General features: G+C 42.3%; 1 protein-coding gene across 2 annotated transcripts in view; it reads left to right on the top strand.

The window, feature by feature from the left end:
* LOC122925946 overlaps nucleotides 1–13,038 on the top strand; it is a 405,237-nt gene that overhangs the window by 191,142 nt on the left and 201,057 nt on the right. For both annotated transcript variants that reach the window (XM_044277293.1, XM_044277294.1), the window contains exons 7-8: nucleotides 7,736–7,897; nucleotides 12,528–12,625. In XM_044277293.1, coding sequence (XP_044133228.1) covers nucleotides 7,736–7,897; nucleotides 12,528–12,625 — 260 coding nt within the window. The remainder of the gene's footprint in view (nucleotides 1–7,735; nucleotides 7,898–12,527; nucleotides 12,626–13,038) is intronic.

Raw genomic sequence — 13,038 nt, forward strand, 5'->3', positions numbered from 1 at the left:
CGTGGAGGCGGAAGCGACGTCACCTGGCCAAGTTGCTGGTTTGGCTGGGCAGGAACCACATTTACCCAGTGGGCCTTAAAAACATATATTGTCCTTGACCGTAGTTACAGCTCCACACGTCGGCGCTGCCGTGTACTTTGGCAGACACCGACAGGCTCAAGGACTGACCCACCTTCTGTTCTACATATGTGTGCAGAGCTGGTACTGCCTTTTTGGCAAAGAAATTATGGCTTGGGACTCTCCACCTTGGCTCAGCACAAGCCATCAGTTCTCTGAAAGGTGCAGAGTCCACCACTTGGAAAGGGAGAGACTGCAGTACCAGCAACTTGGCCAGGAGCACGTTCAGCTTCTGCACCGTTGGATGAGTGCACGCATACTGTTGTCTCTTGGCAATCGCTTCGGTGATCAATTGCTGACGGAATGACCGACTACCAGGAGGAAGGCCATGCTTCACCTTCTGCCCACAGATTCGACAAATGGCCATGTTCACCTTCCACGGCAGCTTAAAAAAAAACTGCCACACCGCCGAGTAGGTGATTTTACCCCCAACACTCCGTATTAACTGACTGCTACCGCCACTTCCTCCGTGAACCCCTGCACCACTACTTTCCTGGCCGGTAGGCTCCTGCAAAGCAGGTGGTCTACCCTGGGCACATTTGGCTCCCGACCTCCCACTGCTGCCACCCTGCTGACTCCCGGCCACGCTACCGACTTGTTGGTTCTGCCACTGCCTCACGTGCAAGCTGCCACCCTCTTCCCCCGATGATGATGAAGCCCCTACGTCACCCGGCTCCCAATTGTGATTGGCTACATCATCATCGAGTAGTGTCTGCACGTCACTGATGTCCTCCTCAATGTTCTCAGAGCCAGGAGCCTGACTGCCCAAAACACCAGCTCCCATGCCACTCTCTTCATCACTACTTGCCCACCTACCAGATGAAGCGGCGGATGTCTCCTCCGGATCTTGGCTGGGCAGTAGCTGCTGACTGTCCTCTAGTAGCTCATTCACTCTGTAAGGTGGAGTTGAGCCCACGTCATATAGTACTTCTCTGGCTGAGAGAACAAAAAAGGATAGAGGCAGGTTGAGGACAGGTGAGGGCACAGGGTCTGCTCCCGGGCCATGCCAACTAAGGGTTGTGTCTGACGAACCCACCGTCCCCACTGCCTGCGCCAGAAACATTTAGGCCTGTGCCCCTCCCCTGTGCAGAGCCTGGCACTTCTCTGTCTGACATACTGTTAGATTAAATAAGTAAATAAAAAGGAAATTAATACATGCCAAAAAGGGCTGTAATTTTCTCACTTCACTACACAACGGCTAATAAGTCCCTCCCCCAACTAATACACGCCAAAATAAGGCTTTAGAACATATAACTGCGGCCGTAAACGGCAAATAACGTTTTTTTTTCCGCTAATACACGCCAAAAAGGGCTGTAATTTTCTTACTTCACCACACAACGGCTAATAAGCCTCTCTTTTTACCCCCACTAATACACAACAAAAAAAGCCTTTAGAACATATAACTACGGTGGTGAACAGCAAATAAAGTTTTTTTTTGCCACTAATACACGCCAAAAAGGGCTTTTATTTCCTCACATCACCACACAATGGCTAATAAGCCCTTTTTCTTTTTCCCCACTAATACACGGCAAAAAAAACCATTTGAACATATAACTGCGGCTGTGAACGGCAAAATATATATATTTTTTTGCCACTTTTACACCCTAAAAAGGGCTGTAATTTTCTCACTTCACCACACAACGGCTAATAAGCCCCTTTTTTTTACCCCCACTAATACACAACAAAAAAAAAAGGCTTTAGAACATATAACTGCGGGCCTGAACTGCAAATAATATATACAGACGTGGACAAAATTGTTGGTACCCTTTGGTCAATGAAAGAAAAAGTCACAATGGTCACAGAAATAACTTTAATCTGACAAAAGTAATAATAAATTAAAATTCTATAAATGTTAACCAATGAAAGTCAGACATTGTTTTTCAACCATGCTTCAACAGAATTATGTAAAAAAATAAACTCATGAAACAGGCATGGACAAAAATGATGGTACCCCTAACTTAATATTTTGTTGCGCAACCTTTTGAGGCAATCACTGCAATCAAACGCTTCCTGTAACTGTCAATGAGACATCTGCACCTCTCAGCAGGTATTTTGGCCCACTCCTCATGAGCAAACTGCTCCAGTTGTGTCCGGTTTGAAGGGTGCCTTTTCCAGACTGCATGTTTCAGCTCCTTCCAAAGATGCTCAATAGGATTGAGGTCAGGGCTCATAGAAGGCCACTTTAGAATAGTCCAATTTTTTCCTCTTAGCCATTCTTGGGTGTTTTTAGCGGTGTGTTTTGGGTCATTGTCCTGTTGCAAGACCCATGACCTGCGACTGAGACCAAGCTTTCTGACACTGGCTAGTACATTTCTCTCTAGAATTCCTTGATAGTCTTGAGATTTCATTGTACCCTGCACAGATTCAAGACACCCTGTGCCAGACGCAGCAAAGCAGCCCCAGAACATAACAGAGCCTCCTCCATGTTTCACAGTAGGGACAGTGTTCTTTTCTTGATATGCTTCATTTTTTCGTCTGTGAACATACAGCTGATGTGCCTTGGCAAAAACTTCGATTTTTGTCTCATCTGTCCACAGGACATTCTCCCAGAAGCTTTGTGGCTTGTCAACATGTAGTTTGGCATATTCCAGTCTTGCTTTTTTATGATTCGTTTTCAACAATGGTGTCCTCCTTGGTCGTCTCCCATGTAGTCCACTTTGGCTCAAACAACGACGGATGGTGCGATCTGACACTGATGTTCCTTGAGCATGAAGTTCACCTTGAATCTCTTTAGAAGTCTTTCTAGGCTCTTTTGTTACCATTCGGATTATCCGTCTCTTAGATTTGTCATCAATTTTCCTCCTGCGGCCACGTCCAGGGAGGTTGGCTACAGTCCCATGGATCTTAAACTTATGAATAATATGTGCAACTGTACTCACAGGAACATCTAGTTGCTTGGAGATGGTCTTATAGCCTTTACCTTTAACATGCTTGTCTATAATTTTCTTTCTGATCTCTTGAGACAGCTCTTTCCTTTGCTTCCTCTGGTCCATGTCGAGTGTGGTACACACCATATCACCAAACAACACAGTGATTACCTGGAGCCATATATATAGGCCCAATGGCTGATTACAAGGTTGTAGACACCTGTGATGCTAATTAGTGGACACACCTTGAATTAACATGTCCCTTTGGTCACATTATGTTCTGTGTTTTCTAGGGGTACCATCATTTTTGTCCATGCCTGTTTCATGAGTTTATTTTTTTACATAATTCTGTTGAAGCATGGTTGAAAAACAATGTCTGACTTTCATTGGTTAACATTTATAGAATTTTAATTTATTATTACTTTTGTCAGATTAAAGTTATTTCTGTGACCATTGTGACTTTTTCTTTCATTGACCAAAGGGTACCAACAATTTTGTCCACGTCTGTATATTTTTGCCACTAATACACGCAAAGAAAGCCCTGCAATTTTCTAACTTCAACGGCTAATAACCCCCTTTTTTTCCCCCCACTAATACAAAAAAGGCTTTAGAATATATACAGTCAGGTCCATAAATATTGGGACATCAACACAATTCTAACATTTTTGGCTCTATACACCAACACAATGGATTTAAAATGAAACAAACAAGATGTGCTTTAACTGCCGACTGTCAGTTTTAATTTGAGGGTATTTACATCCAAATCAGCTGAACGGTATAGGAATGACAACAGTTTGCATATGTGCCTCCTACTTGTTAAGGGACCAAAAGTAATGGGACATAATAATCATCATAAATCAAACTTTCACTTTTTAATACTTGGCTGCAAAGCCTGAAGTCTGGAACGCATAGACATCACCAGACGCTGGGTTTCATCCCTGGTGATGCTCTGCCAGGCCTCTACTGCAACTGTCTTCAGTTCCTGCTTGTTCTTGGGGCATTTTCCATTCAGTTTTGTCTTCAGCAAGTGAAATGCATGCTCAATCGGATTCAGGTCAGGTGATTGACTTGGCCATTGCATAACATTCCACTTCTTTCCCTTAAAAAAATCTTTGGTTGCTTTTGCAGTATGCTTTGGGTCATTGTCCATCTGTACTGTGAAGCACCGTCCAATTAGTTCTGAAGCATTTGGCTGAATATGAGCAGATAATATTGCCCGAAACAGTTCTATTCATCCTGCCCCTTTTGTCAGCAGTCACATCATCAATAAGTACAAGAGAACCCCAGTTCCACTGGCAGTCATACATGCCCACGGCATGACACTAGCACCACCATGCTTCACTGATGAGGTGGTATGCTTAGGATCAAGAGCAGTTCCTTTCCTTCTCCATACTCTTCTCTTCCCATCACTCTGGTACAAGTTGATCTTGGTCCCATCTGTCAATAGGATTGTGAAGGCTTTTTTAGATGTCGTTTGGCAAACTCTAATCTGGCCTTCCTGTTTTTGAAGCTCACCAATGGTTTACATCTTGTGGTGATCGTCTGTATTCACTCTGGTGAAGTCTTCTCTTGAATGTTGATTTTGACACACATACACCTATCACCTGTAGAGTGTTCTTGATCTGGCCAACTGTTGTGAAGGGTGTTTTCTTCACCAGGGAAATAATTATTCGGTCATCCACCACAGTTGTTTTCCATGGTCTTCCAGGTCTTTTGGTGTTGCTGAGCTCACCGGTGCGTTCCTTCTTTTTTAGAATGTTCCAAACAGTTGTTTTGGCCACGCCTAATGTTTTTGCTATCTCTCTGATGGGTTTGTTGTGTTTTTTCAGCCTAATGATGGCTTGCTTCACTGATAGTGACAGCTCTTTGGATCTCATCTTGAGAGTTGACAGCAACAGATTCCAAATGCAAATAGCACACTTGAAATGAACTCTGGACCTTGTATCTGCTCATTGTAATTGGGATAATGAGGGAATAACACACACCTGGCCATGGAACAGATGAGAAGCCAATTGTCCCATTACTTTTGGTCCCTTAACAAGTGGGAGTTACATATGCAAACTGTTGTAATTCCTACACTGTTCACCTGATTTGGATGTAAATACCCTAAAATTAAAGCTGACAGTCTGCAGTTAAAGCACATCGTGTTTGTTTCATTTAACATCCATTGTGGTGGTGTATAGAGCCAAAAATGTTAGAATTGTGTTGATGTCCCAATATCTATGGACCTGACTGTATATAACTACACCGCACAAGGAATAATAAGACCCCAATAACAAGAACGGTTTGCTGGCATTACAGAGGTATTGCAAACCTGAAATGAGCAGCAGTATAATGGCAGTCTGGATCCCCAGTCAGTGCAGCAAGGTGTAATAGGATTGTTCCTATTACCCAGGCTGTAAATTCCCCTATTGAACCCTGTTCTGCTTCAATACTGTGTAAGAATTTTACATCTGTGAGGGAGCGTCCATCTACAGATGCTGAATACCTAATCTGCCGGCAGATTAACATAACTACATATCTCATGCGGCCATGATAAACTTGTACTGGGAGTGTTTGCGCATGTGCCAATCACCCGGCTAGTGAAACGAATCAGGGATTGTGCATATGCTATAAAATTTGTGCATGTGGCGCTTACAAAACGATTCATGGTCATGTCTGCGTCGATACTCGCAATAATGCCGCATATGTGGGATTACTAAAGCCCCGCCAGATGTGCAGCTCCTTTAAAAGTGTAAATTCGTGCAAATTAACAAATTGACTTGTACGGTGGATGGATAGATAATATATGTAGATTAGATAGATGGATAGATAAATATATATATATATATATATATATATATATATCATAGATAGATAGATAGATAAAAAAGGCATTGTTTTATTTTTGTGTTACCAGCGTTGTCAACATTTTTTTAATTAAATTGAACAGTGGATACCACAAAAAGAAAAAGCTGCGATTCCACTCCTGGTTTTGACTTATGAAATAGATGCAAAATCATCTTATTGATCCATTGTATCTCAACACATAAGATGATGCAGACTGTCCAGTAAATGCAATTAAATTTTTTTTTTATGTAAGAGCCTATTTATTTAAATGTGCACCAATCACCTGACAAACAAACAAACTGGTCATCTCTCGTGAGAGCCCTCTTTTATGTGCCACATAAAACCAGTGTTTTTCTGGCAGCACATTGGGTCGCTCTATATAAACAATGATATGCTGCCAACAAAAAATGAAACTGTATGGGTAAGAATGATCGCAGTAGAGATCATTCATCCCCATACAGAGGGAATGATTACTGCAAGCTTAAATTGGGAATGAATGGTTTAATCCATCCTGATCATTGCACTGTGTAACGTGCCCTTCGAATTCTGCTTCATCTGAAAAAGGAATCATTTTGACCACATCTATCAATATTGGCTTTTGTATTTGGAGAGAAAACTATTTCAATTGACAAACATTGCTGCTCTTAAAGGGGATCTGTCATCAACTTTAAGCTGCCCTCATTGAGGCCAACATAAAGTAGTGACAAAATGCTGATTTTAATGGCCTGTCACTCATGAGCTAACAGTAAGTGGTTGTTGAGAACCAGCATCATAATCATCACAGCCTCATCCTGGAAAAGAGTCATGGGTACCTGAGAAGAGTCAAGGTTATTCATGATCTCCTACTTTTCCCACGGACCTGCTGTTGATTGACAGTCTTCTCTTTAGTTTTCTCCCAGGGAGAGAACTGTCAATCATCAGTAGGTGCAGGGAAGGACTGGACATAGACTCTACAGGGAAATTTCCTGAGGGGCCGATGCCCAGGGGGCCACCTAATCCCTCCTCACAGTCACAAGTCGGGTTCATAGCATTAACTAATGCTAGGAGTATCTGGTACTTATGCACCTGGCTGACAGAAGAAAGCGCTTATCTGCATTCAACTGTATTGCCGTCCTCAGGACAGTGATAGAGTTGAATGCTGTGGTGGGGGTGGCAGTATTTTGTGCTGCACTGTGCTATTTGGTTCTTCTGGGGAAATACAGTATTGCTAGCCCCACCTACTTACATTGGCTCTGCCTACGTATATTGGACCTACCTTCTATCAATTTGGACCTGCCTACAACATGGGGCCACTTTAATTTTTTTTTTCCAGGGCCACTTCAAGTTCCCAGTCCGACCCTGAGTAGGTGGGTGGGTAAAGCAGGAGCTCATGAATAAGTATGACTCTTAGGCAGCTGTGACTCATTTCCAGGTGTGGGCTGTGATGATTATAAAGATGGTTCTCTACAACCACTCACTTTTAGCTCATGAGTGACATAACCACTGAAATCAGTGCATCTGTTACTACATTATGCTGCCATCAGTGAGGGTAACATGAAGCTGATAACAGTGAGGGCGGCATAAAGTTAATCTAATTGGGTTGCATAGTGATTTATGAACTCTACAAATCTCTTGAACAGAAGAACAGAGGTCCTAATTGTGTGTGGAAATTCAATTATGGCATTTTTAAAGTGTAGATAGTCCAGGTGTTTCAACCAGAACTCTACCTGAAACTGGCCTTACACCGTAATGTACTTTCTTCCACAATGCTGCTCGATACAATGAATATAATTAAAGAAGAGTTCCAATAGCTTCTCCACTTCATGTTCTTAGGAGGCATACGTGACAACTGTCTTTTAGGTTTCTAATAAAATGGATTTCAATAAATGTTGATTGATAATCAGGGAATTGCACATATAAATAATCCTATTTGTGTTTTTCAGCAACCTGTAAACCTATTGCATCTCATACAATTGGGTTTTTCAATCAAGAAGAGTCACTTGCAGAAGTACGGCTTGCCCTCTTAGATCACTCTGATTGTGGAGAAGAAAGTAACACTGTAGAAGATGCCAATACTAATGAATTCATGACTTTTCCTGAACAAGGTAATATGACTTCCAATTTTATGGCATGATGTATAGTGAATGGGATTAGAAAAAAAATGAAATATCTAACCTCAAGGCACTTTATCTATGTAACAAATGATTTATAGCAAGTCTATAACAAGCTGAAATACAACCCACTTTCTGCAGTAACCAAGAATATGCTCTACCCTAGATGTAATACCGTCATAGACAAATGGAGCTGGGATGGCTATTATTCATTGTCATTTATTTTGTGTCATGGAATTGAACTTTTAATATGTTTGTGCTAGGTTTTTCTTTTTTTATTATGCATGAATTAGGTAGAAATGTATGGTCATACTGTACCTGTAGAGTGTAAATACTGATCTTCTTACGGAAACTGCAACCTAGGTTCTATCCTGTTCCTCAAAGCTTCCTTAAACCCAAGCTCTATCATGTTTCTTAGAGACTATAGGGATCATTTATATGTCAGATATGTCAGTTTTGTGGAGTAAAAAAGTCGCAAGTCATGGCAACTGCGTCATTTCCGCGGTAACTATGACATCTTTAAAGCATTTTTTGATCCTCACCATTTTTTACAGTAATCTATATTTAAGAGCTAAAAGTGAGATTAGACCTGGATTATGGCTCATTTACTACTAACTTTCACAAAAGTCACACAAAAATCGCAACCCATGTCAGACAGCCCCCTGGTATACTGTCACACCTAAGGGTGTAAACCACATTCCACTTACGCCAAATATATTATTAAAAAAGCACTCCCACGGCTTTTTCTATTCTCTGGTTCGTTAGAAAGGTACATGTTGTAAATTGAAGGTAATCTTACCTATGGTTTTAGGTCCCTGCTGTGTCATGTGACCGACACTGACTCTCTGACTGTCATAGCATCTTATGTGTGGACAGGAAGTCAGTTCCTCCATTCATTCCTATGGGAGCCTCGATGTCCTAGGTATGAATAGAGAAACTGACTTCCTGTCCACCCATAAGACACTGTGTCATTTGGCGAGTCAGTGTCGATCACATGACACAGAGGACCGCAAAGGAATGGATAACACACAAATAAAAAGATTACGTTTGCTATAATTTATTATATATCTTTCTAACAGGCCAGACAATAAAACATTTAGTGGGAGACAGTGCTGCTTTAAGGCGCACCATTTCATACATTTGGTGCAGGATCACTAAACAAAGCCAGACTTATAACTGATACAAAAACAACCTCAAATGATAAATGAACCCCTATGCTCACTTTTGAATTTCCTTTCTATATGTATACACAACCTCCATGAACTGTTTGCAGGTCCTATGTTTCACTTTTTTCTAGAATTATCCTACCTGGAGTTACAACATATCTAATAGTCTGGAGTTGCTTATCAAACTTTAATGGTTGCTACTGGAACCAGTCAACAGATCTATCCCCTTAGCTTGTATAGTGCAGTCCTTTCTGCTGCACAGCATTCTGGGTGCTTTAGTTTATACTGTATCAGTGCCTGGTATAAAGATAATGGCCCAGATTTACTAAGCCCGTAGATGTGCTAAAGGTCTCTTTACATGAGCTGAGAATCTGCCAGATAATCGCTCCCGACCTTTCATAGAAATGCTTATTATCGATTATCTGGCAGATTCTCGATTATGTGTCGCCGATTAGCCAGTGAACCAGTGAAACACTCATTCGCCATGTAATTGGATAGTTTGTGTATGCACCTAAAGGCAGAAAGCCATGCAGCGATCTCCTTCACAGTATGAGGATGAGGGATCACTATTGCCATTGCTTGTCCTCATACAGCTGCATGGTTTCTGAGACGCAGATCCAGGGCCGTCTTTAATATTGATTGGACCCTGGGTAAAAATTTACTTGGGCCCCCTGGATCCCGCCTTCCCACACCCTAGCAAGCAATCACGCCCTCCACCACAACACACACACAAAAAATCCACACATCTGGTAGAGTCCAGTGAATGACTGTAAATACTTCCAGTTCTGAAGACTCCAGCGGCTCAGGATCAGTGCTCTGGGCTGGAAGTGGGCACTGCTCTGCAGGAAGGAGACCAGGGCTTGGCTCACCCTAGTGTTACAGAGCAACCCACAGTATGCAGTATAGCACCCTATAGTATACAGCACCACACAGTATGCAGTTTAGCACCCCACACTATACAGTACCCCACAGTATATAGTAAAGCAGTATAGCAGCCCACAGTATACAGGCCCCCCACAGTATACAGGCCCCCACAGTATACAGGCCCCCCACAGTAAACAGGCCCCCCACAGTATATAGACCCCCCTCAGTATACAGGCCCCCCCCACAGTATACAGGCCCCCCACTGTATACAGCCCCACACAGTATACAGCCCCACACAGTATACAGCCCCACACAGTATACAGTCCCCCACACAGTATACAGCACCCCACTATACAGTAATTTACAGTATATTACCATAACAGCCCCTGTCACCTTTTTCTGATGTCATCTTCACAAAAAAAAGCTCCACAGATAAGGCAAACTTCTTTTGCAACACTCCTGCTAGGACCTGTGATGACCTCATAGCCATGTGACCAGTAATTTTGCTGGGTTACTGGTCACATGCTGATGATGTCATCTAAGGTCCTAGATCACATTCACAGTTCTAACAGTACAATGCCTGGACTCAGTGCCGGCAGACATGGCATGGCAGCACCCGCTGTGTAGCTGACAGCCTGACACCCGGGGCAGTGGCTAGCAGGGCTCAAGAGGCAGCTGCCTTGGGCCCCCCAGGAGCAACTGGGCCCGGGGCAGCTGCCCCTTTTGCCCCTTGGTAAAGACGGCCCTGCGCAGATCGCTGTTTAGACAGCACGATCTGTTGTTTAGAAGCCATGATCGGTGGTGCCTGCAGGAACGACAGGATCACCTAATAAACTAGCATTTCTCTTGTTCATCGGGTGATCAGCGGCACTTGCAAAGGACAGATTGTTGGGAATGAGCATTCGCAGGAACGTTCGTTACTAATAATCTGTCCGACACTCGGCAGTGTAAATCCACCTTAAATCATTGTTTGCCGGCAGCAGATCGTGCTGTGTAAAACAGCCTCTGGCAAACAACAAGTCTGTATGGGGACAAGCGATGGCATTAGGGATCACTCCTTTCCATACTGTGGAGGAGATCGCTGCCTGTAAAGTTAAGGTCTCCTCCACTGAAGAGCAGGCAATTGCCAGGAAGAAACACTTCCTTCACGACTATCGCCTGCTGAATTGGCCAGCTGTCACAATGGCTCAGGCTGGATGATACTTGTGATGAACAGAGAGACAATTTTGTCTGACTCCAACTATTGGCTTACTGGCTTACTTTGATACAGCATTTTACACCATAAGGCTACATTCACATGACCATATGTGTTTTGTGGTCCGCAAAAAAATACGGATGATGTCTGTTTGGCATCCGTTTCGCAACCTTTTTTTTTTTGTTGCATATCCATTGTAATAATGCCTATCATTGTCTGCAAAAGAGGCAAGAATAGGACACGTTCTATCTTTTTTTGCCGGAATGTGGAACGGACATATTGATGCGGACAGCAGACAATGCGCTGTCTGCATTTTTTGTGGACCAATTGAAATTAATGGGTCCACGTCCTATCCGCAAAAAAAAAAATGGACACGGAAACAAAATTCGTTCCTGTGCATGAGGCCTTAGAGAGGCACAATTTTAGTGTAAAACATTGCATATTAGGTCCTGCCCTTTTTGTTTTAAGCCCCGACCCTCCTGCCAAGACCTGCTCCCTTTTTAAACAAAATGGAAAAAATTGAAGAAACCCAAGTTTTGCCAATTTATGCCACTTTTTAGTCAGATTGTTGGCCTAGACTCATTAGTAAATCTGGGTCTTTATTGCTCAAGTAGATAATGTCAGATGAGGTGAGCTTTGAAGATTATGTCATTTTGAGTACAACTGTATATGAGAATGATCCATGATTTAGTTTACATTTTATTTATGAAGCCTTAAAATGTTTTTTTTTTCTGTTGGAATCTGTATGAATAAGATGCTGCTCCATTCTGCAATGCTTCCACATGGCTCCACACTAGAGAGACCTGTAACCTATCTGGATTCCATACAGTCTCTGGGAGCCTGGCTGAGTATGTAAGGCCTTAGAAGTATAATAATAATTCGGAGAATGAGGTTTATACCTTTTGGCAGCTCTTTCTGTTATATGTCCTTTAATCTATTTTTACATGACATTTTGGGGGCTGCGGAACCAATTACTAGTTTTCCATAGAGTAATTATTATTTCAATTATTCATCAGACACTATCAGTATGTCTTAGTGAGTGTGGGAGAAAACCCATGCAAACCAGAGGAGAACATACAAACCCCGTACAGATGATGTGTTTGGTCAGACCCCAGCGCTGCACTACTGAGCCACAGTGTTGCCCTAATAAGTAATGATCACAAGCTACAATTCTTACGTCTCACAATGGTTGTCCCAGGGCAAATGAGTACTGTAACTGGAGGGACAACTGGTAAAGACATTATTTACCGGCTGAAATCCACATATTGATTTTGATTGCATTACATAATCTTTTTGAAAGATGAATGCAAATCCTCTTTTTATATTATTTTTATTATGTAACCTCTTTGTAGTATATCTAAATTAATGTATTAAAACCCATCCTCATCTTCCTTATCAGGTCACGGGTTCCCCCCTGCAGCTGGATTGCCAAATGTACTCTATTCACCCAACGCTTATATAAATAAGGGAGAAGATAATCTGCAGAAAGACCACAATGTAAGTGGTGTTCGATGAATGTGCCTTTTTATATCTGAGATGTCTGATTTACAGTATAGCTCCATTTGTGACAATAATCTGTTAGTAAACTACAGCACTATAGCATTGGCCTATATTCCCTGTGCAGATACCCACGTAGGTGCCATCTAAGAGGGCGGGTTGTGTATTCAAGCTATAGGGGAAAAATACTTGCGAAATAACACCCCTCTTGCTGATGGGCAGTCTGTATTGTAGTTTAGTCCCATTCACGTGAAGAACTCATAGACTGCTTTTTCTTATTTCATATAACCTCTTTATAGAAAAGATAGAACTAGGCCTTTTTGTATATTCTCTTTATATTACATGCACCTGATAACCGATAACCATAAGGCCTTATTGACATTTCTGTGTCTATTTTCCGTCCCTGAAAAAAC

Source organism: Bufo gargarizans, chromosome 2, assembly GCF_014858855.1.
Source record: "Bufo gargarizans isolate SCDJY-AF-19 chromosome 2, ASM1485885v1, whole genome shotgun sequence".
NCBI lineage: Eukaryota > Metazoa > Chordata > Amphibia > Anura > Bufonidae > Bufo > Bufo gargarizans.